The sequence below is a fragment of the Callithrix jacchus genome, chromosome 12, assembly GCF_049354715.1.
Source record: "Callithrix jacchus isolate 240 chromosome 12, calJac240_pri, whole genome shotgun sequence".
NCBI classification, from domain to species: Eukaryota; Metazoa; Chordata; class Mammalia; order Primates; family Cebidae; genus Callithrix; species Callithrix jacchus.
Window position 1 is genome coordinate 16773787 of NC_133513.1, and position 25687 is coordinate 16799473.

The 25687-nt window shown below is 43.9% G+C and overlaps 1 protein-coding gene, 1 non-coding gene and 1 pseudogene across 9 annotated transcripts in view; 1 reads left to right on the forward strand and 2 right to left on the reverse strand.

Annotated features, from left to right (window-relative positions):
• Window positions 1-25687, reverse strand: part of SNX29 (sorting nexin 29) — a 591074-nt gene that overhangs the window by 273608 nt on the left and 291779 nt on the right. For 7 of the 8 annotated variants that reach the window (XR_013524649.1, XR_013524648.1, XM_078344734.1 and 4 more), the window contains one exon: window positions 21067-21173. Coding sequence is in view for 5 of the 8 variants with exons in the window: in XM_078344734.1 (XP_078200860.1) it covers window positions 21067-21173 (107 nt within the window). In the remaining 3 variants the exon portion in view is untranslated. Of the gene's footprint in view, window positions 1-21064; window positions 21174-25687 lie in introns of those variants that run through there. The other variant, XM_054242621.2, reaches the window with a different exon arrangement.
• On the forward strand, window positions 3249-3375 carry LOC118146612 (small nucleolar RNA ACA64). Its single transcript, XR_004732459.1, has one exon. It is a non-coding gene; the product is annotated as a small nucleolar RNA ACA64 (small nucleolar RNA).
• LOC108587791 (large ribosomal subunit protein eL39-like) lies at window positions 19612-20169 on the reverse strand (annotated as a pseudogene).

Consider the following 25687-nt stretch of genomic DNA (forward strand, 5'->3'; position numbering starts at 1 on the left):
ATGGTTACAAGTACACAACTGGTTTTTCTCAACAGCTTGTTTTTCTTGTGTTGCTATTCTCTCTCATCATTCTTTTTTTAGCTGCTCTGCTGGGGAAAGGCAGTTATACAGGAATTTAAAAGGGATTGAGGTTAACAGAGCTAAGGAAAAAGTGTCAAAACTATTAAGCCGTTCATAAACACTAAGGCAAAACACATTGCCAAACAACGGAAGATAAAAAGAGTAAAATACACAGATCTCACTCCACAGTGATGCGAGGTGGAGAAATCACCAAGCTGATCACTGAGGATCAATGCTATCAGGGCGCTGTCTCTAAAGCAGTATGGGGACATGAAGGGAAATATGATCAACTCTGCTTTGGTGGGAGAAAGTGGTGGAAGAAGGGAGGCAAGAAACGGTTCTTTTCACTCATATCAGAGAAATGCAAATTAAAACTACATGGAGATTACATTACTCACCTATCAGATTAGCAAAACCTCGTAAGAAATTGTATTTATGCCAGCCAGGTGCAGGGGCTCACACCTGTAATTCCAGCACTTTCGGTAGCCGAGGCAGGCAGATCACCTGAGGCCAGGAGTTCAAGACCAGCCTGGCCAACATGGTGAAACCCTGTCTCTACTAAAAATACAAAAAAATGAGCCAGGCGTGGTGGTGTACACCTGTGGTCCCATCTACTCAGGAGGCTGAGGCAGGAAAATCTCTTGAACCAGGGAGGTGGAGGTTGCAGTGAGCCAAGATCACACCACTGCACTCCAGCCTGGTTAACAGAGCAAAACTCCATCTCAAGAAAAAAAAAGGAAAAAAGAAATTTTATTTATGCCATTAAGAGATTTCTAGCTTAAGAAAAAAAGGTATAAATATTAAATGAAGTAAAAAAAACCCATAATTCAAAATTTAAATTAGAAATACCTGTATAGACTATAATATATATTCTACTAAAAAACAAGGGATCTGGTGGGGGAAGGGCGGGAAGAGGCAGGTGGGGAAGAAGAAAGAGAAAGATTTTCTAGCTGTGAACACTGAACTGAAAAGGCTTAGACAATAACCAACCCAGCAGCAATGAGCATTATGAGATTATGCTGTATAAATACCTCTTCCAAGTCAAGGAACCAGGACCACCTGGAGGAAAAGGTGCTTCTAAGTCTAGGGCATGAAGTACAAGAAGGACCTAGAATACCTTAGTTTCTTTGCTTTAATGCCCAGCATGCTGGCAAAAACTAACTCTTGAGGTCTCAGTAATCAAACTAAACACTGTCCCATAGGTCACAAAGAAAAAATACTGTGATGAACTGGAAAACATCAAATAGGTTTAAATACATAAATTTGCGATGGTTTTTTTTTTTTTTTTTTTTTGAGATGGAGTCTTGCTCTTTCACCCAGGCTGGAGTGCAGTAGCATGATCTAGGTTCACCACAACCTCCATCTCCTGGGTTCCAGCAATTCTCCTGCCTCAGCCTCCCAAGCAGCTGGAGTTACAGGCACCGCCACAACACTCAGCTCGTTTTTGCATTTTTAGTAGAGACAGGGTTTCACCATGTTGGCCAGGCTGGTCTAGAACTCCTGATCTCAAGTGATCCACCCACCTCAGCCTCCCAAAGTGCTGGGATTACAAGTATGAGCCACCACACCCGGCCTTATTTTTTTTTTAATGACTCATTGGTCCTCTCTGGAAGAGAGAAAGGATCCAACTCACTATCATGAAAACGGATAAATAAAATAAAGCCTTAGTTTCCCTGGCTTCCTCATTGCATTAGGATAAAGTTAATGTAGATAACAACTGGAAATACCACCAGGCACGTGGGACTCACACCCCATATGAAAGCAACTGTGTCTACTGTCATTTTACCCACATCGACACCCCTGGGCACTGGGGACACCCACACCCAACCATCATTGGGTGGTGAAAGGCAGCAAGGGTCCTCCCAGCCATGGGAGGCAGCAGAGGATGCCTGGCCTATTCTAGAAAAGAAAGTAGGAGAATATTTTCTGTCTCTTATTGGTAGGAAAATCTAGAAACACACAACATGCATATATATTGCCCTTACTAAAGGCCAGAAATTCTTCTAAATGTTAGACACATACTACGTTATTCTTCACAGTAAGACTAGGAGATAGGAACTATTACCATTCCCATTTTACAGATAAGAAAAGTGAGGCTCAGAGAGGTTAGTAACTTTCTCATCATCATAGACTTGTTCATGGCAAGAAAAGGCATAATCTGTGCAGACCTGTCCAAGATTCTGTGAAGTATGAAACCTTGACAAAGGTGATAAGTATCAGCCCTGCAGAAAACCGCCCAGGGGACGAGGAGTCTAGGGAAATTATCTGTGTTATTATTATCGTCACTTTCATCACCACCATACCGGTTATTCACTGAGCATTCACTTAGATCATTCCACATCAACTATGCCATAAGAGGAATGCTAATTTTTTTATTTTTTATTTTTTGAGACAGAGTCTCATTCTGTCGCCCAGGATGGAGTACAGTGGCGCAATCACGGCTCACTGCAACCTCCAATTCCTGGGTTCAAGCAATTCTCCTGCATTAGCCTCCCAAATAGCTGGCATCACAGATGTTTTATTTTGTATTTTTAGTAGAGTCAGGCTTCTTCCATGTTGACCAGGCTGGTCTCGAACTCCCAGCCTTAAGTGATCTGCCCGCCTGGGCCTCCCAAAGTGCTAGGACTACAGGCGTGAGGCACCATACGCAGCCCATAAATGCTATTATTATTCCACACTTTCTGGAGGGGAGAAGTGAAGTTCAGCAAAGTTGGGAAGATTTCCCACAGATGTCAAGTGACACACAGGTAGAGCCACACTTGGAAGCCAGTCAATGACACTCCACAGCTCACATGTTCTCCCAGCTTTACTGAGGTACAATTGACAAATAAAAATTGAATATAGTCGAGGTATACAAAGAGATGATTTGAAGTATGTGTACACTGTATAATGATGACTGCAATCAAATGAACACATCCGTCACCACCCACAGTTACCAAAACTCTGTGGTCTTTGTAACCCTATAGGGGGTGCTGAGGACACTTCAGAAATCTCTTAGCAAATTTCCAGTAGGAGAGGCCAAGAGAAGGGAAGGAAGCCAGGGACACGGAGGTGAACAGCAGTGAATACACACACGAAGGCAAAGAGCATTGGCTTGGGGGCAGTCATTTCTGTGTAGAACAAAACAAACCAATATTTTGTTTTGTCAGCCCAGATTTTGACATTTAGACATGGTACATCCTACTGGCTTTGGTTGAAAATCGCCCCCTTGCTTTGGCTGTGGATGCAAGTGAGATTTGACGCCCAGAACCCCCAGGGCCTCAGCTCACCACACACTGCCCCATATGCAGCAGCGAAACCCAGGCCCCAACAGGTGTCACGGCCCCTGCCCCAGTGTGGCTGCTGGTGTACTCTGCCCCTGTCTCCAGCCTCTGACCCCTAACCCTGTCTTCTCTCTGCACGGGGGAATAAAGTGGCATATTCTAGAGGCGTGATTCTCAACCAGCAGGGATTCTGATGCCAGAGACATCTGGCCACACCTGGAGACGTTTGTGGTTATCACAGTTGTGGGGAAGAGGGTGCCACCAGTCTCTAGTAGGCAGCAGCCAGGCATGCCAAGAAACATCCTACCACACACAGGACAGCCCCATGAAAAGGGATTCTGTGGCCCAAAATGTCAGTAGTGTTGGAGCTGAGAACCCTGGCACAGAGCAAGTCACCTGACCTAGCTGAGCCTCACTTTAGTCCTTTGTTAAGTGGCGATAACCATGTTTACCCTTCATTAAAGTGTTTATGAACAGTAAATATATCTACTGCCTGGCCCATGACAGGCACTCAAGATAGGAGCTGATTCTAATGGCATAACTATCCCTGTTGGCATCACCACCATCGTTAAGTAGGAGAAGTATCTGCATTAGGGACTGGCACACTGTGACCTGCTGGCCCCCTGTCTGTTTTGGTAAATAAAGTTTTACTGGCACACAACCATGTTTACAAATTGTCTCGGGCTGTTTCAGTGCTCCAGTGGCAGGGGACCACATGGCCCACAATACAGAAAGATTTTACTATTCATCTCTTTATAGAAAAAAGTCTGCTGGCCCAGGAATGATCAAGAAATATGAAATGCTATACAAAAAAAAAGGTTATAATTCTGATGTGTCAAAAAATTGCCGGAAATTTCTTTGTTCCCTCCACATACATAAGGGCCATAGGCACAAAGTTACAGGTACAGAGCATTCTAATTGCTGAAAGTCAATTTTATCTATTCAATTTTATCACTTTTCATCAAAATTGACTGCCACTGTGCTTTAAAATACACTCCATCAAAGCAGTTCAAACCTCTTAACACAAGGAAGGCTGTTGTTATAATATTTACAGAGAAACTGGTATTTCACTCTCCTCCCGAGCCAGAGCACGGGAAGGGGAGAATTTTCTGTTAATTTTAAAAGCTTTTTACCACCAAAGGAAGAAAATTTTTTCAAGAAGACAAAGAGATGGTATTTTAGCATTTAAATCTAGTTTTCCTCACATAGGGAAAATGATTTCTACATATTACAAAGTAGGAATTGGGTAGTTACCAGAGAATATATTTCATTTTCAGGAGAAAAACTGAGTTTAAAAGATTCATTTTTGGAAATGTTTATCTCGAGCTCCTGAAGATGAAAGCACTGGTGCACCGAAGTTGGTCTTTGTCAAAATACAGTTTGCAAGTTTTTATAAGACTCATCTCCCTTCTCTACCTTAAAAATTGATTTTTTAAAAAATCTACTTGAAGGGAGTGGGGGAAAATAAAGAAACAGAACCCAATTTCAATATCCTTTGCTAAAGAAATAGTCTTAGCTCAAGTCGCCTATGTAGCTCAGAGAAGTCAGTGAATTGAAACTTTTCTAAAATACTTGTCACTGTAAAAGAGTTGCTGAGCGTTTGCCCTGGCAAAGCTGAGTTTTCAGTACTGAAAATGGAACCTGTGAGTCACTACAAGGAAGCCCAAGGAGACAGGGTTCCAGAGGTAAAATGCACCTTCGTCAACGGAAGCTGCAGAAAAAGCAGGATGCCGCTGGGAAAAAATTAGCCACAAAGGAAGTTGTGAGAGTTGTTTTCCGAAAAACAAAACTAAGAAATCAGTGGCCGACTTGGCAAGCAAAAGTTCTTGGGTTGGTACGAAGAGAAGGAATGTTCAGGGATTCTGGAAACTTCTCCCGAAACAAGAGGCTGGCTTCACTGCCCCACGGCGGGGTGTGCCTATCCTTAAAGGAAACTGGTGACCCCAATGCCAGTCATCCTAGGAAAGTCAACCCTGAGACAAGGAGAAGTGAAACAGCAAGGACACGGGATGTAATATGGTTTGGCTGTGTCCCCACCCAAATCTCATCTTGACTTGTAGCTTCCATAATTCCCATGTGTTGTGGGAGGAACCTGGTGGGAGATAATTGAATCCTTGGGGCAGTTTACCCCAGACTGTTCTCTTGGTAGTAAGTCTCACGAGAACTGATGGTTTTATAGGGGGGAACTCCTTTCACTTGGTTCTCATTCTCTCTTTGCCTGATGCCATGTAAGACGTGCCCTTCACCTTCTGCCATGATTGTAAGGCCTCCCCAGCCACATGAAACTGTGAGTCCATTAAATTTTTTTTTTTTTTTTTTTTTAATAAATTACCCAGTCTTGGGTATGTCTTTATCAGCAGTGTGAAAACAGACTAATACAGGAAGGGACAGTCATCTTTTCCCTGGGGCTCCCTCCAGCTGCATTACGCCTGGACACAAAGGCCCAGAGAGATCCAACGCAGCTCTAGTCCTCAGCCAAGCAACAGCAAGCCAGGAAGGAGGCAGGGAGCCAGCCTAGGGACATAGGCAGGTCTAGGCTATGACTGAAAGGACATGAACCTACCCAGAAAGGAACTATGCTCCCCGCTGAGCACAGGCAAAGGGCAGGGAGCTGGGGCCAGCTAGCAGGGAGCCATGATGGTGGTTACACGACCCCATAGCTTCCCAGATCCCTGCATACAGATGGCAGAGGGAGGCGGGTGACTGTGGACTTCACAGGCCTGGGAGTAGACAGGGTGAGTCTTTAGAAACCAAGAAGGCGGATTCTCCCTGAGTAAGCATGCCGGGACATTTTCAGCCCATCGGAGGAGGGAGGAGGGAGGCATGAGACAAGACTTCCAGAGACCCCATGCATAACAGGGCTCAGGGCTGTTCCACTGAAAGTGACACTGTCTGTCCCCAAAACAGGTAAATGAGACAAGAGGGTCCCCCTCCGCAGCAGGCACCCCACCTGAGAGATGAGTGGGGACAGGCCATGCATACAATTCCCCATACTACAAATTGGAAATGATGACTTCCAGGCCATAGATGCAGACATTTGAGGCTCACAGAGGTCAGGTGACAGGGCCCAGTCATGCGCCCAGAGCCAGGATTTTGATTCTCACATTCTGACCAACAGTGGGGATGGACCATCATCTCTTGGTGTTTGTATTTAAAGTTCTCTTCCACAGAGAGTGGCTGGGAGCTTTGGGTCTGGAATCTGAGCACCTGCATGACCCTGACCATCAGTAAGCTTATCACACCTCAGTTTCCTCCTCTGTATAAGGGGGATAAGAGTAATACCACCCACACAGACCGGTTATAAGGATCACATGAGATAAATATGGTGCTTAGCAATATACTTGGCATTGTATAAGCACTGAATAAATGCAAGCTTGCCAGCCTGATAAGGATTTTAACAATCACCGAGAAAGATATCTGTAGCTTTCCAAAAGAACAGAATGGCTCAAAATTAATTGATAAAAAGGGTTCTTTGTACTTTATTTTTTTAATCCATTCAAATATGCCCCCTAAGTGGATTAAATAAAAATGTTCAATATGTTCTTTCTACCAGGCTATTAGATCAAAGCATATTATTAGCTGAGCTAAATAATTCATTCGGTTAAGTTGCACTGTAATAAATCAGGAGAAGCTACAAGACCTCAAAGTCATTCCAAGTCCAATTTCCAGTTTCTTTCAGGCTTTAGAAAAGTCTTCCACTAGAAGACAGTCACAAAATGTATCAGGATACAGAAACGGTGAGCTTAACCTCTACCGCGGGCTAGCTAATCTTTGAAAATGAACATGCTGTCTAAACAGCAGGAAAGCAGGATCACAGTTACTGTTGTCACCAGAACTCGGTCCAAATATCAGCTCTGCCACTTCCTGGCTATGCAACTTGAGATATTCTACTCAACCTTTCTGAGCCTCGGTATCCACCACCACTACCTCACAGGGTTGTCGTGAAGATTACATGATGCATATAATAAGGCCAGGAGGGGTGGCTCATGCCTCTAACTCCAGCACTTTGGGAGGCCAAGGTAGGAGGATCACTCAAGACCAGGAGTTCAAGACCAACCTGGCCAACATAGGAAGATCCTATCTCTTTGAATATATATAATAAAAAGATGCATATGATGCCCCTGCCCAGTGTTTTACACATAGTACATGTTTATTAAATGGTGTGAATTATATTAATTTGGATTTAAATAATATATCTACTCATTATTCATTCATTAATAAGAGAATGAACTACTCTGCTGAAAATTTCTATTTATTCTACGTAAGAAAGAAAGTTGCTCAGCTGGACATTAGCAACAATTCTTACATAAGAGTTTAAAGTTAGGAAAAAAAAATCTCTGATCCTTACAGGACTAACAATAGAGCCACTGTGCCTTGTATCAGCCTCACAGGAGAAGAGAACAGGAACAGGCAGGGGACAGAAGATTTTAGATCCTTCAAATGAAACAAACAATAATCATCACACTATTAGAAGCAAAGTCCTAAGTCACACTATTATATATCAGAGGATATTTCTAAAATGATGAGCATCTGGAGGCAATGCTTTTTACAAGATGTCTTCTAAGCCAAACTGCTACACGCCATTCAGGCTTAAAGTCTTCTGGCAGTGTCCCTTACCATTTTAGTAGAGTACCTTTAAGAAACAGAAGACTCTCAGCACGACTGAGATGATGGGGTCTGAAATGACTGGGTACCATTTTAGTAGAGTACCTTTAAGAAACAGAAGACTTTCAGCACCACTGAGATGAATGGGTCTGAAATGACTGGCTGGGACTTAGGAAAAAATTCCTGTCCAAGGGCCAAGAGCGACCATGGGAAGAAGGTGCAGCTATCCCCATGCACCTGTGTTAGGGAGAATCAAAACAGAAAAAGACAAGGAAAAGAGATAACTTTCCAAGCCTACCATTTTCAGAAAAAGAAACATTAATTGTAGCATCTGAAACCTAAAAGACTCTCTCTAGAAGGAATGACAAACAGTGCTAAAAAAGAAACTATGGAGGCGTCCTGCCTCTGTCTCACTCTATGGTCTATCAGTCAGTTGTCACCTGACACACCCAGGTGGTCAAACCTTCGCACCTGCTGTTCCTGCCATCTGGGCTGCCCTTCCCCACCCTGTCTCACTGGCAAAGTCCTATTCTACCTGCAAAGCCCAGCTTCGAAATGAACATTTCTGCACTATCTTCTCTAACACCCCACACCACATCCCCTCCACCAGCAGATCTGACAGCACCAATTTCTTTTCAGACTGCTTGCTGCTATAAATTATTGTTTTATCGTGGTAACTCCACTAGCAGGCTGTGAGGCCCCCCAAGGCAAGGGAGAAGACTGATTCTCCAATACATCCACTGATCTGGCTTTCACTCACTCTTCACTCACTCATCCATTCATTCACGCACTGAGCACTAAAGTGAACCTTGGTTTTCTGCCACCGTGGCATGCGCTTCCCCTAGCAACAGTCCCAGTTTTCATCTGAGGATCTATCCCTCTCCCCAACCTCTCTTCTCCATGTCTCAATGGAGCTCTTCCCTGTCTTAGCACCAGCAATACTCTATGATCAGCTCAAAGGAGAGAATGGAACCTAAGCTAATTCTATAGAGTTAATATAAGGTTTTTTGACAGGAATGGAGAGAGACTCACTTTTTCCTATGAATGTGAACCTGGAAGAAAACCTGTGTGCCCAGGGGTGATCACAGCCATCTGTGACCCTGAGGAAGAAAACCTATTGATATAGTTTGGCTTTTTCCCCCCAAAATCTCACCTTGAATTATAGCTCCCACAATTCCCACATGTCCTGGGAGGGACCCAGTGGGAGGTAACTGAATCATGGGGGCACATCTTTCTTGTGCTCTTCTCATGATAGTGAATAAGTCTCTTGAGATCTGATGGTTTAATAATGGGGAGCTCCCCTGCACAAGCTCTCTCTCTTTGCCTGCCACCATCCAGGTAAGGTGTGACTTGCTCCTCCTTGCCTTCTGCTATGATCGTGAGGCCTCCCCAGCCATGTGGAACTGTGAGTCCATTAAGCCGCTTTTTCTTCCCAGTCTTGGGAATGTCTTTATCAGCAGCATGAAAATGGACTAATATACCTACCAAAAATGATGTCAACCCAGAAAGGAGAGAGGAAAGCTCTAAAGAGAGAGAAACAGCAGTCTGGTGACACAGCTCAAGTATCAAGCATTTGCCACAGCTAAAGCCACCTTTCTCTTGAGCCAAGGGATTCCCTTCCTGGAGATCATCACGATAGGCTTGACTCAGTGGTAATAACAAGCTGAATAGATACCAGTCAATTCTTGCTCTTACAAAAGTCTATACCGGATCCAGCCGCACAACAGGGCAACTCTCCTCCAAGCATTGACTCAGGGATCCAGGTTAGTATCATTTTCTAGCTATGCATCATGGAATAAATGGCTTCCAGAATCAACATAGCAGGGGAGCAAGAACCAAGAAAACTCATGCCCACTCTCCTATACCTCAGTCTGGGGTAACACTCATCACTTCTACTTTCAGCCCAGCGGCCAAAACTAGTGACACAGTCACAAGCTACCCATAAAGGAGACTGGGAAAGGCATCTGTCCTATGTGTCTACAAAAAGAAAATGAGACAGGCCTTGATAAATAACACAGTCTTTTTCACAGACAGCTTGAGCTAAGTTTTTGTTTTTGTTTTAACTCTGCAACCAAAAAAAAACTATTAAATGATACAAACATCAACCAGGTACCAGAGGTCAGGAGCGAAGATGGGACCACAACAGCGAACAAGACAGCTCAGCAGCTGCTGCTGTGGAATGTAAAGCAGAGTGAGAGAACATGGGGAAAGAATGGGGGAGACAAGAACACACATTAGTGAGGCACATTCATGACACTATACTAGCAGGGTTAGGAGAGGTGACACAAAGGATGTGACGGGACAGCTGGGGCAAACTGAACCCAGTCTTCAGAAGTGCTGTGGTGTGATTAGAGAAGGCTTCCAGGATGAGATCTGAAAGATCAGAAGTCAGCCAGGGAAAAGGAACAGGAGAGAGTTCATAAAAAAAGAACAGGGTTCCAGGTGGGAAACCTGCCCGTGTAAAGGTCTGCAGTGAGAACACGTGCGTTTGGGAAACTAAAACATGCTCAGAGCAAGATGAGAAGCATGAATAAAGAAGAAGGCAAGAGCAGAGCCAAAAGGTTTAACATGTGAACACATTACATTTAAAGGAATCTAAGGGCAACAATGAGCCACTGGCAAGTTTTAAGACGAAACAGAAATGCCCAAGCAGAGTGGGCCGGGAGTAGTGTGTCACTGTCCATCTACATGCATTAAATGCAACAAGTCCCTCCTCCCTGTCTCAGCGTTCTCCACTCCCCCCACACCCCCAGTTTCTCCAGCTCCACACTGCCAGTGACAGGCCCTTGATGCTGCCAGCAGGCTGAGCTCACGCAGTATTCAGGAAAGCCCTGTCCCTTCACCAGATGTATTCTGAACTCTAAGCCCAACCTTGACAGGACTAGATCTCTTTCACTCGCCTCCATCAAGCCCATATGACTCCTTCTGGGGACCCAGCAGTGGCTTCCTGAAGCCACTTCCCGCCTCAAAGAGGAAAGCAAATATAAAACAGGCCCAAAATAGTGTGGGTCTGAAAAGCTGAAAACCAGCCACTATAATTACAAGTATTTTTATCTGTCGCCCAAAAAGGAGTATTGGATCATTTTCCAAGTGTTTCTCTAAAGGAAGTTCATCTGTTCATTCGCAAGTACTCCAGACTTCCAGATCTGAGACACAACCGGAAGTGAGGCTTCAGCAGAAATGGAAGGGAAACAGAAACACGGGGTAGACAGACAGCAAAGATCAGGACCTTGGTGCCTCACCATAAAATGGGAAATGAATATCCAAGGTTCTGTAACAGAAATCAAAAGATCAGCAAAGATAAACACTACAGGGCTGGGGGCGCAAGCATGCCTGCACAGAGGCAGGACTGTCACCTTAACACGCCCCAGGCAAATGCAAACACTTAACTGAGAGGCCAAGGGAAAGGAGGGAAGAAAGTAGAGCCCCTGAGAAGAAGACTCTGCCAATAGTGGACCCGTTTCCTCCTGCTGCACGGTGGGTAACCTCAGCACACAGGAGTACAAGAGGCATCAGAACCAGCCTGCCATCCAGGCCAGCACATGCAGCTGTTTACCCAGTAAGTGCTCACATCAGAAACTGTCACCAGATAGAATCTGTTTCCTTTCTCCCTCCTCATCTCTTCCATCATTCCCTAGTTCTTGACAAGCTAATAGCCAGCATGTTTGTCACTGCATTTATTTTCCTAGCTCCACTTAGAACTAAAAGTCAGAGCTAGTAGGCAAAGGCAGGCCCAACTCCGGTTTCTAGTAAGGCACAGAGAAGGACACAGAGGGCGATGGGAAGAGTACCAACTCTGGTCAGTCAGGGGGTCAAATCTTGCTTCCACCCATGCTAGGCCCATGACCTCAGATAGGCGATTTAGCCCCTACAAACCTCGGCTTCCACATCTGTAATGCAGAGAACAATTAATCACACACTCCATGTAATGCAATTAACACAGTGTCTAAAAATAGATGAGCCCCTCGATTTACACTAACTGCTATTACCTTCATTATCTATTTTTGTGCAGACAGGGACTCACTCTGTCACCTAGGCTGGAGTGCAATGGTGCCATCATAGTGGTGCAGGACAGATGAGCCCCAAAGAAGGGCTTAGCCTGCGAGGGTTCTTGGCTTTGCCCAGGAAAGAATTCAAGGGGAAGCTAGAGGTAGAAGAAAACAGCTTTACTGAAGCAATGGTGTCACAGCTCCAGTGGAGTTACAGCTCTGGGATGGCTCCTGCAGAGCACGGCAACCTGTAGAAAGAGGGTGGCAGTTCAGGGCAGTTTTGCAGTCACATTTATACCTACTTTTAATTATGTGTAGAATAAGGGGTCGTTTATGCAGAAATTTCTAGAAAGGAAGTATTAGCTTTTGGGTCATTGGGTCATGGCCATGGAAAAGGTTGGGAACTCCTAGATGCTACCATGACAATAGTAAATTGACATGGCACACATGGGCATGTCCGATGGAAAGCTGCTTCCACCCCAGCCCTGTTTTAGCTAGTAGTGAATTTGGTCCAGTGTCTGAGCTCTGCCTCTGAGGTCAAGTCCCACCTCCTACCTCAGTAGCTCACTGCTGCCTCGACTTTCTGGGCTTAAGCAATCCTCCCACCTCAACCTCCTGAGTGGTTGGGACCACAGGCACACTGCTGTGCCCAGCTAATTAAAAGAAAATTTTTTTGTAATTACAGGGTGCTGCTACATCACCCAGACTGTAACATCAACATCTATAGCTGCTTTACATTACATGTCACAAAAAGCCTAACAGGTCACAGAGTACCACACACATAACAGACTTTCAAAAACATTGGTGGGAGAATTTCTCCAGGATCAACAACCCAGATTCTTCACCTAATGAATGACAGGTAAGGAAGAAAGGGAGAGGCAGGAAGACACAGGTGACAGAATGCATAGACTAAAAGACACTGAAAAGATCCACCACCAATCATGAGGTAGGGACCTCACTGGGATCCTGACTCAAACATCCGTTTAACCTGCACATTTAAACACTCACCAGACAATACTAAGGAATTACTGACAATACTAAGGAATCCTTAGTCCTTGACAATACTAAGAAATTATTGCTAACTTTTAGGTGTGATAATGATTCTGTGGAGTTTTTTTCTGTTTTAAAAATAGGGCCCTTACATTTTACTACCAATATATTCCTAACTACTTAGACGTGAAATCAATGTTGTGCTTTGGATTCCCTACTAAATACTATGTAATGCTGGGGAAACAGGAGGGTAAGTGGATAAAACAAGAGCCAAGAGTTGGTAACTACTAAAGTAGGGTGATGAGTATATAGAAGTTATTTATGTTCTTTTGTCTATTCTTTACCAGTATAGAAGTTCTTTATGTTCTTTTGTCTACTCTTTACCAGTAATAAAAATTTTTTTTTTTTTTTTTTTTGAGACAGAGTCTTGCCCTGTTGCCCAGGCTAGAGTGCAGTGGCACATTCTTGGCTCACTGCAACCTCCATCTTCTGGGTTCAAGCAATTTCCTCAGCCCACTGAGTAGCTGGGATTACAGGCACCCAACACGATGCCAAGGTAATTTTTTGTATCTTTAGTAAAGAAGGAGTTTCACCTAATTGGCCAGACTGGTCTCAAACTCCTGACCTTGTGATCTGCCCACCTCAGCTTCCCAAAACACTGGGATTACAGGTGTGAGCCACCACACCCGGCCCAAAAATATTTTTCTAAAACAGATAGAGACAGCTGTGAGATACAGCCTGCCTCTTCCTCTTTTGGAGACCTTTGTTAGGGAAGTAGTCCATTTGTAAAGGAGGCCATACTGGAGGCTGGAAACCGATACACTAATAAAGACTGCAGGCTGTGATCGCACCTCCTCATCTCCAAATCCCTCACCTCCCCAGGGCCCGTGCGGCTGTGCTGCTGACATGAGTGTGTGTGTTGTTAACTGAAGTCAAGGCAGACAGCCAAACAAAGGGCACACAGGCAAAACAGCTCCAAGCTTAGCCATGATGCACAAATGAATTACTCCAGTCCCTTGCTCGGGAAGTTGGGGAAGAGAAAGAGTGAACCAGTGGCCTCCTAAAAGACCTTCTGTTATAAGAAGCTCCTCTCCCTGACACTGGCCTTCTTTAGCAGGCTTTAAAGTGCGACTATGGTATTGCAGTAACGTGTGGTTTTTAAAAGAACTCTTACCTTTGAAAGATAGATTCTGAAATACTTAGGACTATAATGATATGGAATCTGAGATTTTCTTCAAAATACCAAGGGGTCTGAGGTTTGAGGGGTGGAATGGGATACAGATGAAGCAAGATTGGCCAGGAGTTAATAACAGCCACAGCCAGGTGATGAGTACATGGAGGCTCATTATTTTAATTTATTTCTGTGTATGTTTCTAATTCTACATAATAAAAAGATTTTAAAAACTCATTGGAGGTTTAGCCCTGTTAGTCATTCACACTTTAGTGGGAATTACACCTACCCTGCTTGAAACAATAGCTTCTTACCCTTTTCTACTCTTATACAGGAAGCACTTAAACACTCAGCTTTGCTTGATATTTAAACTACATGAGGTAAGAGCCTGATCTGAATATACTCAGCTTCATGTGATTATAAAGAAAAAAATGTCCAGACATGGTGGCTCACACATGTAATCACCACATTTTGGGAGGTGGAGGTGGTCAGATCACTCGAGGTCAGGAGTTTGAGACCAGCCTGGTCAATATGGTGAAACCCTGTCACTACTAAAAATACAAAAATTAGCTGGGTATGGTGGCACACACCTGTCATCCCAGCTACTACAGAAGAGGAAGCAAGTGAACTGCTTGAACCCGGGAGGTGGAGGCTGCAGTGAGCCTAGATAATGCCACTGCACTCCACCCTGGGCAACAGAGAGAGATTCTGTCAAAAACAAACAAATGAAAACAAAACAACAACAACAACAAAACTCGAATCAAACCTTTTGCAGTGTTCACACCAAGGGCTTGAGACAGTTGGTGTGACTCGCCCCATCTTGGCTGCTGGACCTATCTGCTCTCCCCCCGCTCTCGAGGGCTGTCGAGTCGAGGTAAAAATGGCTAAGCCACTGAGGCAAAAACAGAATGCAGAGTAAGGGCCTGCGGTTTATGCGGACATTGTGCTGACTGCTTCATATCCCCTTTAGTCTCTCTGTAAGCAATAGGCTTGCTGCAATTGAGGTGCCTGAGAGGGGCAAAGACCCCTGCCCATATTTTCTCAGAAGCTGAGCCTCTGCTCTACCTCCTGATGGAAACATAGTTAACAAGCCACCTTAAGGGCACCATTGTTTGTTTGCACTGTGTATCTTCGAAAAACATAGATTAACTCTTAAACTGCTTTGTGAGCTGCTTTCACAAGCCCCTGATAACTATTTTTACGTGATTTCTGTTCCCTTTTCTGTTTGCCCCCTTTTCTGCTGAGCTAAAGTAAATGTAACAAGAAAAAAGGTATAAAAGCTGTCACCTACAAAAATAAAGTTGCTGTTTGACTGCAAGTCACTCAGACCGCCAGACTCCGCTTTTTCTTTCTTCTTTCACTTCCGCGCGCTCTCTCCCTCAGGTTGAACGAGACATCTACGTTGGTGGTCTCAGGGACTCCCACAGGTCGGTAGCCCCCCGGCAGACGTGCCGGACCCCAACTCCTTTCATTTTAAGTATCAGTTTAATGTAGATCTCAGCTCAGAGTTTTTCACCCTGCAGAATCCAGTATTTTACTGAAAAGTGCAGGCTGCTCTTACATAAAAATGACTTCTGGATACATGAAAAGTGCTGGAACCCATCAGTGCCAGTTTATGAAGCAAACACTGGTGGTGTAACTCCTCCCAAGGTCCTGGCTGCTTTAGGAATTTTTACACTTTATTAAAATGATGATCACATTCACAGCTATCTACAGCATGTGATTATGAGTGTATTTTTTACCAGCTTGATGTTTAAGCTTACTTTTCCATTAATAGCAACTCTGCCATTATAATGAGAACAAATGTTGCTAATATACCATTTATTTTACCCATGAGAAAAATTCAGGGACTAACTACACTCAAACAGTAAATGATAAGTGTCTTATAATTTTAAAAATCAATCAACAGCTAGCTGAGCCCTGCCATATGGAAGGAAGTAAAGTGCTGTTTGCAGAGGACGGACTGGCAATATTGAAGTAGAAGATATACAAGTGGAGCAAACAGCTGGAAAACGGTGCCGGCAAGCAAGCCTTGGGAGAGCCAGAAGGCAGCATGAGAGCGCTAAGCCCTGGTAAACAGTGAGTAGAAGGAGAAATGAAGGAAAACGACATCTACTGATCACATACGGATACAAAGCTTTATATAAGTTAGGGTGCCGGTGGTAAACACAAGAAACAGATTCTAACCTAAGCACAAACACAATTCATTATAAACAGGGAGGAAAGTGGGAAAAACAGGCTCAGGAAAGAAACTAGGGCCAGGCATGGTGGCTCATGCCTGTAATCCCATCACTTTGGGAGGCCGAGGCACGTGGATCACCTGGGGTCAGGAGTTCAAGACCAGCCTGGCCAACAAGATGAAACCCCGTGTCTATTAAAAATACAAAAAACAGCAAAGTGTGGTGGTAGGCACCTGTAATCTCAGCTACTTGGGAGGCTGAGGCAAGAGAACTGCTTAAACCCAGGAGGCAGAGCTTGCAGTGAAACAAGATTGTACCATTGCACTCCAGCTTGGGTAACTGAATGAGACTCTGTCTCCAAAAAAAAAAGACAAGGCAAGGAACTGAAAACAGAGCAATTCTAGCAAGTTCAAGACAGAAAACAACTAGAGTTTTATTCAACTCACTGCTATTCATCTATTGGATAAATGCTTATTGTTAATTGCTACTGAATAAATGTCCTCCCAAGCACTGCTGCGTTCTTATATGACATCAGAGTTAAAGACCCCATTGGCCTAGCTCAGATCATGTGCCCAGCCCTGAACCTAAAACAGGGCAAAGTACTTGGACATACTGTTCCACCCAGGCAGGAAGCTATGGTTGAGAGGAAGGCCCTCCAAACAAGTCAGGACAGAAGGGAGGAGAGAAAGCACAAAGACTCCTCCTCTCACTGCAGGCACTCCTCTGGGTTCTTCATGTGTAATTCCCAAAACAAACCTACTAGCAGGTATTACTGGCTGCGTTTCACTAACAGAGAACGTGAGGTTCAGAGAGGTAAAGAGGTCTGTCCAGGAACATATGGCAGTAAGTGGCAAATCTGAACTCAGTCTGACATGCGATACATGTGCTTTCCAAGTCAACAGGCTGCAGAAGGCAGCAACAAAGTGATGCAGGCTCCAAGTCCAAATGTCACCAACATGTCACACTGTTGTGAAGGCAACTGCTGAAAAAGAATAGAAAATCTCTGAAGATAAGTCCAAACCAAAGGAAATGTATTTAAAAGAAGTACAGAAGCAAGAGGCTCAGAAGAGATCTATCTTGGATGTGTCCAATATCTTTTATCTTCAAAACCTTGCTGAGAACAATTGTTTCTCTCCTGATATGTTAGAATTTCAATAAGGATGGGGAAGTTTACACAAGAAATTCTGAGCATCATCACTAACAGTCCTTAAGAAGTGGGGAGGAATTATCTAAAGAAGCTGTGGTTAGGTGCTGACCTCTGCAGAACTGCCATCGAAGACACAGCTCCAAGCCGGTGGGTAGTATAACCCTACCTCTGCACTTCAGTCCTCTGTCCTGACCATCAGAACAGGTGTGTCTGCCTCACCCACAAGACGGCAAGTCCCTAAACACAGGCACTGTGTCCCACTCATCTAAGTAACTTAAGGCCATACTTGGCATGAGGAAAAGCTCATGCAATTCACAGAGGAAACATCAATGACTTTGCAACCAAAGTCACTGCAAGTCAAGAAAGAAAGAAGAAGAAGAAGAAGAAAAAAACCTCCACATAGGAAAGTGAATGCCACTTCAGGGATGTCTCTGTTTCAACCTCACAACTTCCTTGGCTCATCTCCCACAGCCATCAACACTGCTGCTCCCAAGGTAGGAAAAGCCACCGAAAGAGGAGAAAAGAAGCTAAGGGATGGATACTGAGAAGGCACTCCGTGGATGTGCATTAACTGAGGTGGCATCATTACTCAATCGCCTCCCTAGGCTCTCCAAGCTATGCTTCCTGCTAACATTGAGGGCCAGAAGTTTGCCTCCTCTACAGAACCCATGGCTCTTACTAGATATCTAATCCTTTCTGCCTTTTTTATTTTTTGAGATGGAGTCTCACTCTGTTGTCCAGCCTGGAGTGCAGTGGCGTAATCCTGGCTCACTGCAACCTCCACCTCCCAAGTTCAATGGATTCTCTGCCTCAGCCTCCCAAGTAGCTGGGACTATAGGTGCATACCACCACGTCCAGCTAATTTTTGTGAATGGAAACAGATTCAAGCTGGTACACATGATTTCCCCATGTTGGCCAGGCTACTCTCAAACTCCTAGTCTGGAGTGCTGGGATTATAGGCTTGAGCCACCACATCCAGGCCCAGCACTGCTTCTTAGCAGCTAAGGACTCGTGACGAAGTTACTAAACTTCCCATCAGGAAGTTTCCTGAGGAGCACACATGTTCATCTTCATAAAAGCCCCAGCACAGTGCCTGGATCGAACAGTACGCACCTGACAGCTGCTGCTAGTGTCACAGGGGCTGTGATATGACTAGTGTTGTACCCCTGCCAGATTAACTTACACCTGCCAAAATTCACCTGTCCTCCTTGTCTTCCCAAGTTAACAATCACAGGGTGTCAGGAACAACATTTATACCTCCAACCCTTGGCTCAAGATGCTCGCCAGCCATTAAAAGATGGCTTTACAGCACTAGCTTTAGGTTCTGCGCTGTCCAGGACACTGAATTCCAGGTCAACGAGCACGGATTTGTCACATATATGTGCAGATAGGTGAGCTACACATACACTCAAAGACACCTACATAAAAAATGCTCAGAAACTCCCTTCACACTGGGATGAATCACCATGTTTAAGGTGTTCCAAATACCCTTATTATGTAAAATGAGATGGACTGGGCACGATGGCACACACTTGTGATCCCAGCACTCTGAGAGACCAAGGCATGAGTACTTTTGGAGTTTACAAGTTTGAGATCAAGTTGGGCACCACCTCCTCCTCCTCTATCAGTAACACCTCCTCCACCACCTCCTCCTCCATCAGCAACAACTCCATCACAACCACCTCCTCCATCACTTCTACCACCATCACCTCTTCCTTCCCCTTCCCCATGATCTCCTCCTCCACCACTGCCTCCATCAGTAACACCCCTGACATTACTACCATCATCTCCTCCTCCATCACTTGAGTTAGAATGCAAGATGTTTCTAAAGCCACCTTCCTTCTTTAGAGTTGATTTAGAGACCAGACACAACAGATAGTAACATTGGCGGCCTGAACCAGCAATGAGCTTACAGGGTCCCCTTCTAGGGCCCTGGGCCTCTGAAACCCACCCAAGCTCAGGCATGACTCTACAGCAATGAGTGAGTGTTTTCCCTATTATAAAAATAAAACTCACTGTAGAAGATTTGGAAAGAACCGAAAAGTATATTTGTATACTTAGCATGGGTACATACAGACATAACTTTTTTTTTTTTTTTTTAGAAGTGAAAGGTCTCACATATTTATTACTGAACCCAACCAGCCAAACCCTTCTTCTTCTTTTTTTTTTTTTTCCAGCATGAATAACGGAAGCACTGAGGGTTGTACAAACTAATGCCTTCATAACAGATCCAGAGAGGAAACTCTGTTCCAACTTCTCCAGATAGCAGTGACATTTTTCAGCTCGATTTGGTAACATGATTATGACCTTCAGACAGCATAAATATGTGTACCATCTCATGCGTAATTTCTTATAGACCAAGCTTGGTTCTTCTCTAATGTCTCCTTTTGGAGTTGTACCTGATTTTATTACCGGTTTTCATCCAAATCCACTGGGGAATGGGATGATTTTGCTTTAGTTTCTTGGCCAGGAATCGCTTAATCCTTAAAGTCTTGTGAGAAGATATGGCAAGAAACGGAGTAAAGTACACACCGTGATGGCGGAGAAAGGAAGAGAGCCAGACGTAACTTATAACACCACCAAGGGACTATTACAACATGTACACACACCTCGTCACAAACGTAGCTTCTCAACTTTCCCATCAAGTATGCTAACCATTGATGGTTTCTGAAAAACTTCTTTATCACATCCAAAAATTACCTTTATTCCTTTTATGACAAATATTTTCTATCACTATCCATACAGTTATGAAATGAGTCTTCATTACCTACCAAGATAAATATCTAGCTTTCCTCTTTGAGGCTACTAATGAGATGACTTACATAGATGAATTTCCTAATATTAAGCCATCCTTGCAATCCTAAATAAACCTTATGTTTTTTGTACACTGTTCATGTAATATGCAATTCAATTTGATTAATAACTTTCTAGAATTTTTGTGTATCTTATATATAAATGATTCTATTTGATAGTTTTCTTTTTTACCCTATCTTTGTAAGGACTTTTTTTATACCATGGTAATGCATACCTGAACCAAGACAGAGATGTATAAAAACCCTCTCAGGAAATAGAAATAGCAAGTGACTCTTTGTACTGCCTTGAAGAGTTTCCTAGAAATCACCCTGAAACCATCTACAGTTGCTGTCTTCTCAGGAGGCAGTTCTTTAGTTACCTGTACACTTTATTCCCAAGTGTTCTGGTCTTTTTTTTTGAGGGTGAGGGGGTCCCTTCGACCAGTCTGCCTCATCTTCAATTAATTCTGATAATGAATGTTTTCCATTCATTATCAAAATAATTCACCTCATCCACATTTTCACATTTAACAGCACAAAGGTGCAGGTGACATTCTCTTCTGTTTCAATCTCCAAATCTGAGCTTACATTTGTTTTATTTTTAATGTTAAATATATATGTTTTCTCTTATTTCCTTTTCTTAAGTGCTAGAAACTTCCAATAACTAACTGACATTTTTCAAATGATCAGTTCCTACATCTCTTTCTAAAGCACACTGGTTCTGTCTTGCTGTGTTTTGTGGGGCTAAAGGGTTGCTTGGTTGTTTTGCTCACGTGTCTTTAGAACAGCCTGGGCTTATCCTGGAAAGTCTCCAAAGCAGCCAATTTCAGAAACAAAGACACACAGACTCCAGACTCCACCGGCCTTACCTCGATGAGCTTTCTTTCATAGGAGCTTGCAAGTTCTTCAGCAACTTCTCCCGGCTTCTGTTCAGTGACTGTAACTTCCCCATCAACACTCCAAAGATTTGGCACAACTTTAGAGAAAGGGAGACATGTCATAAATATTTTAACAGTATCAAAAATTATTCTCCCAGTTTAAAAAATATCTTTCTTGAATTCATATTGAAAAAGCACTGAAGAAACACACACACACACACACACACACACACACTCCTCTCTCTCTCTCTCTCTCCCTCTCACTCTCCCCCACCCTCACTAATTACTTCAACACTGGGACATTTTCACCTAAGTACAATAAAAGCTGTGATAAGGCCAGGCATGGTGGGTGGTGGGCACCTGTAGCTGCTTAGGAGGCTGAGGTGAGAGGATCAGTTGAGCCCAGGTCAAGGCTGCTGTGAACTATGATTGTGCCGCTGCTCTCCAGCCTGGGTGACAGAATTAAGACTTTGTCACTTAAAACAAAGTGATAAGTTGGATTTTTAAAATGCAAGAACTATCATAAATGAGAGAGAAGCACAGGAGTAATGGAATAACCTTGATACTAGTTTCCATTTCAGGAGAAAACTGGCAAGATGGAAGAGCCTCTATTTGCTTTTTTTTTGGGGGGGGGTAGCGGGGAAGATGGAGTCTCCTCTGTCGCCTAGGCTGGAGTACAGTGGCATAATCAATCATATCTGACTACAGCATTGAACTCCTAGGTTCAAAGAATCCTCCTGCTTCTGACTCCTGAGTCACTGAGACTGCTGGCATATCCGTGCTGTACCAGGCTAGTTCTTTTCTTGTTTTGTTTATTTTAGTTTTTGCAGAGACAAGGCCTCAATATGTTGACCAGACTGGTCTTGAACTCCTGGCCTCAAGTGATCCTCCCTCCTCAGCTTCCCAAACTGCTGAGATTACAGGTGTGAGCTACAGCATCTAGCCCACTTCCATCTCTTATATTTGCCAAATTTCTTTTTCTACAACAAAAAAGTTATCCAGTGAGGTAGTGCCTGCCTACAGCCAGCTGCAGAGCACTAATGGAGGTCAGAGTATGTGTAAAACCAAGGATTGGTATTTATAAACCATACTTAGGATGATAGCAAGAAAGGCTCTAGAATACCTTGAAAACCTACATAGAACGTCAATGCCAAAGACATGTTAAAAAGACTGGCTCCCAGGTCAGAGCAAGAATGTGCACAGGCAGCTCTGAGTATTGTTTCCATGATTGCGTATATGTTTGCTTTGTAGAGAAGAACAAATGAAGAACTGGGAAAGAACCATATAGTTCCAAGAAAAGCAGGAAACAAGAACAGGGAAGATGTCCTACACTGATGGCAAAGAGAAAGATCCACGGCGTGTTTTAAGATGGATTAGTCTCAAGCCCAAAACAAACATCAACAATGCAGGATAAGGTCACCTGAGGTCTGTGTTGTGGGACAAGAAGCCCCTTGGATGCTCTATCAGCTGTATGGAGGGGGCAATGAGGCTCAACAAGCATCTGAGACTAGCCCCCCCAATGATAGGGGGCAGCCTTCAGCCAGAGGGTGAAAGTCAGGAAGGCTGAGCAAAACCAGGAGTCAAAACCGAAGCCACTAAGCCTGGCAGCCAAGTCTCCTCGGATCACACTGTTAGGCCTGCCGAAGCCACAAGCCCCCTGAGTGACAGCAGGGAACATACAGAAAGAAGCCCTAAGTCCTGGGCCATGAATGCAGGGAGTGGCCCAATCACAGAGGGTAACCTCAAATAGTTACGTGAAGGACTTCCAGTTAAAGATGAGAGCCTCAACACAGTAATTTACACTCAAATCCTCTCAAAATCCCATTAAAATGTCAATTAAGGCCGGGCGCAGTGACTCACCCACCTGCAATGCCAACACTTTGGAAGGCCAAAGGGGGTGGATCACTTGAGGTCAGGAGTTTGAGACAAGCCAGGCCACCATGGTCAAACCCCCGTCTCTACTAAAAATACAAAAATCAGCTGCATGCAGTGGCACACACCTGTAATCCCAGCTACTTGGGAGGCTAAAGGAGGAGAATCACTTGAACTAGGGAGACAGAAGTTGCAGCAAGCTGAGATCATGCCACTGCACTCCAGCCTGGGCAATAGAATAAGACTCTGGCTCAAAAAAAAACACACACACAATTAAAATGTTTCCTATGAGGTGATGATGAATATGATAAGTACCCTGATTTGATCATTAAATTCTGTGTACATTTATCACAGTATCACGTACTACGCCATACATACGTACAATTTGCACAATTACTGTGTCAAAAATAATAAAATCAAAAAAAGGTTTTTGTAAATAAATCGCTCAAAAAAAAAAAAAAAAGCATTGGAGAGGAAGTAAAACAGCAAAATGACAGAATCTGAGAATCAGGTAGATGACTGACAAGTTACTTGTCAGACCTGAGAAAATTTCATTCCTAAATAGGCATGGGTGCCCCCAAAATAATAACTGATGAGAATAGAATGAATCACAAAAGGCTGATGATCTGTTACCACAAGACACCTCTGGAAGTGAAACACAGGACTAGAAAGTAAAAGAAAGGTTTCAAAAGTCTGTTTAAGAAGCGATTAGCAGAATACGTGTTTAGTCTCTGGAGAAAACACGGTAGGTTTGGACTGATTTGAGGTTGGGATGTCCTACTAGAAATGGAGATAAAAGTCACACACACTGAACTTCTCAGTTTCTCCCATTCTTCTTCCCTCCCTGCAGCTCCACTCATTCCCAGAACAGCAGGCAGCCAGCATTTGCCTCTAAGCCAGGAAACGGAAAGCCATTCTCCAAGGAATCTAATACAACTTTAGAGCCCAGGAGTAGGGGAGTTCTCCAGTGGTATGGCACAGCCAGATCACCCCCAAGAGGCCCAAAGTCAATGTTCATAGTGCTTCAAAACAATTTCTAACCCCACTCCAACACCTGAATAGATACCTCAAACTCACCTCCCATTTGAGAAAAGCACCTAAGATTCAAGACTGAGACAGGAATAAATGGAAAAGCAACTTGCAGGAAAGGGGGACTATTTAGGGAAAACACTTCAAAAGCAAGTTGTTGGTAATATTTCCAGAGAAAGAGGAGGAGACGGTGTAGTCATGAAATAAGAATAGGGAGATATTTAAAAAGAAGAAAAAGAAGAACACAAAGCACACAAAAGCCCTTTGACAGAGTGAAACTATGACAGCAGAAATAGAACAGTGACTGTAAGGGAAAGGGTAGCAAAATTTCCAGAAAATAGAGGCAAAGCAGCCCAGGCAACATGGCGAAGCCCCAATTCTGCAAAAAATACAAAAATCAGTGCAGTGTGCACACCTGTAGTCTCAGCTACTCTGGAGGCTGAAGTAGGAGGACTGTTTGAGCCTGGGAGGCCAAGGTTGCAGTGAGCTGAGATGGTGTCAGTGTACTCCATCCCAGGCCACAGAGCAAGACCCTGTTTCAAAAAAAAAAAAAAAAAAAAAGAAAAGCAGGCATTGGGGGAGAAGAGACAACTGTAAGTCCAAATTCGAAGAGATCAAGCAAGGAGAAAAAGATAACACAGAGAAGAGGAAATCAAACAAATAATTCAAGAACGTCCCAGAGCCAACGGATACGAGGGACACAATGGAAGAGTTCAATGAATGTCCAGAAAAATAGAAAAAAGCAAGTCACACTCGTGGACTTCAGAACACAGGGGACCGAGAAGAAAGGCTACAAACTTTTGAAATGGACAAATAATTTTCACAAAGGATAAAAACTAGAAATGGCATAGGATTTCTCAACAGCAACACAGAAAGCTAGAAAACAATGACAAAATATCTTCAACGTCCTCAAGAAAAATTACTTCCAGCCTTAAATGATATACCAAGGCAAGCCACGAGAGAGGCAGGATGAAGGCATTTTCAGACATGCGACCCTGCAGAAACTTTACCTTGTACCTAAAGAAGGGAAGAAATCTAGGAATCAGAATATATTCCTCCCAAGATATAGGGGATCCCACACAAAAGTGAGCCAGGGAATTTCTCATAATAACCAAAAGGCAGACACAGTCCAAATGGCTATCACCTGATAAGTGAACAACATGTGCTCTCGCCACGCAAGGAAGTCCTATTCAGCCATGGAAGGATGGAGAACCGATTGATGCCGCAATCTGAACAGACCGGCAACGCATTAAGCCAGAGGAAAGAAGCCAGATCTGAAGAGCCACAGATTACCCAATCCCACATACATGAAATGTCCAGAGAAGGTCTTGTTTGCAGGGTCTGGGGGAAGGAAGAATGAAGACTGACTGCTAAGGGGTAAGGGATTTCTTTGTAGCATGATAAAAATGCTCTGGAATTACAGAGTGGCAATGGTTGCACAATATAGAAACCACTGAGGGACGGACATGGTGACTTGCACCTGTAATCCCAGCACTTTCCGAGGCAAGGTGGGTGGGTCACCTGAGGTCAAGTGTTTGAGACCAGCCTGGCTAGCATGGTGAAACCCCGATTCTACTAAAGACACAAAAATTAGCCAGGCATGGTAGCACACGCCAGTAATCCCAGCTACTCGGGAGTCTGAGGCACAAGAATCACCTGAACCTAGGAGGCAGAGGTTGCAGTGAGCCGAGATCTCACCATTGTACCCTAG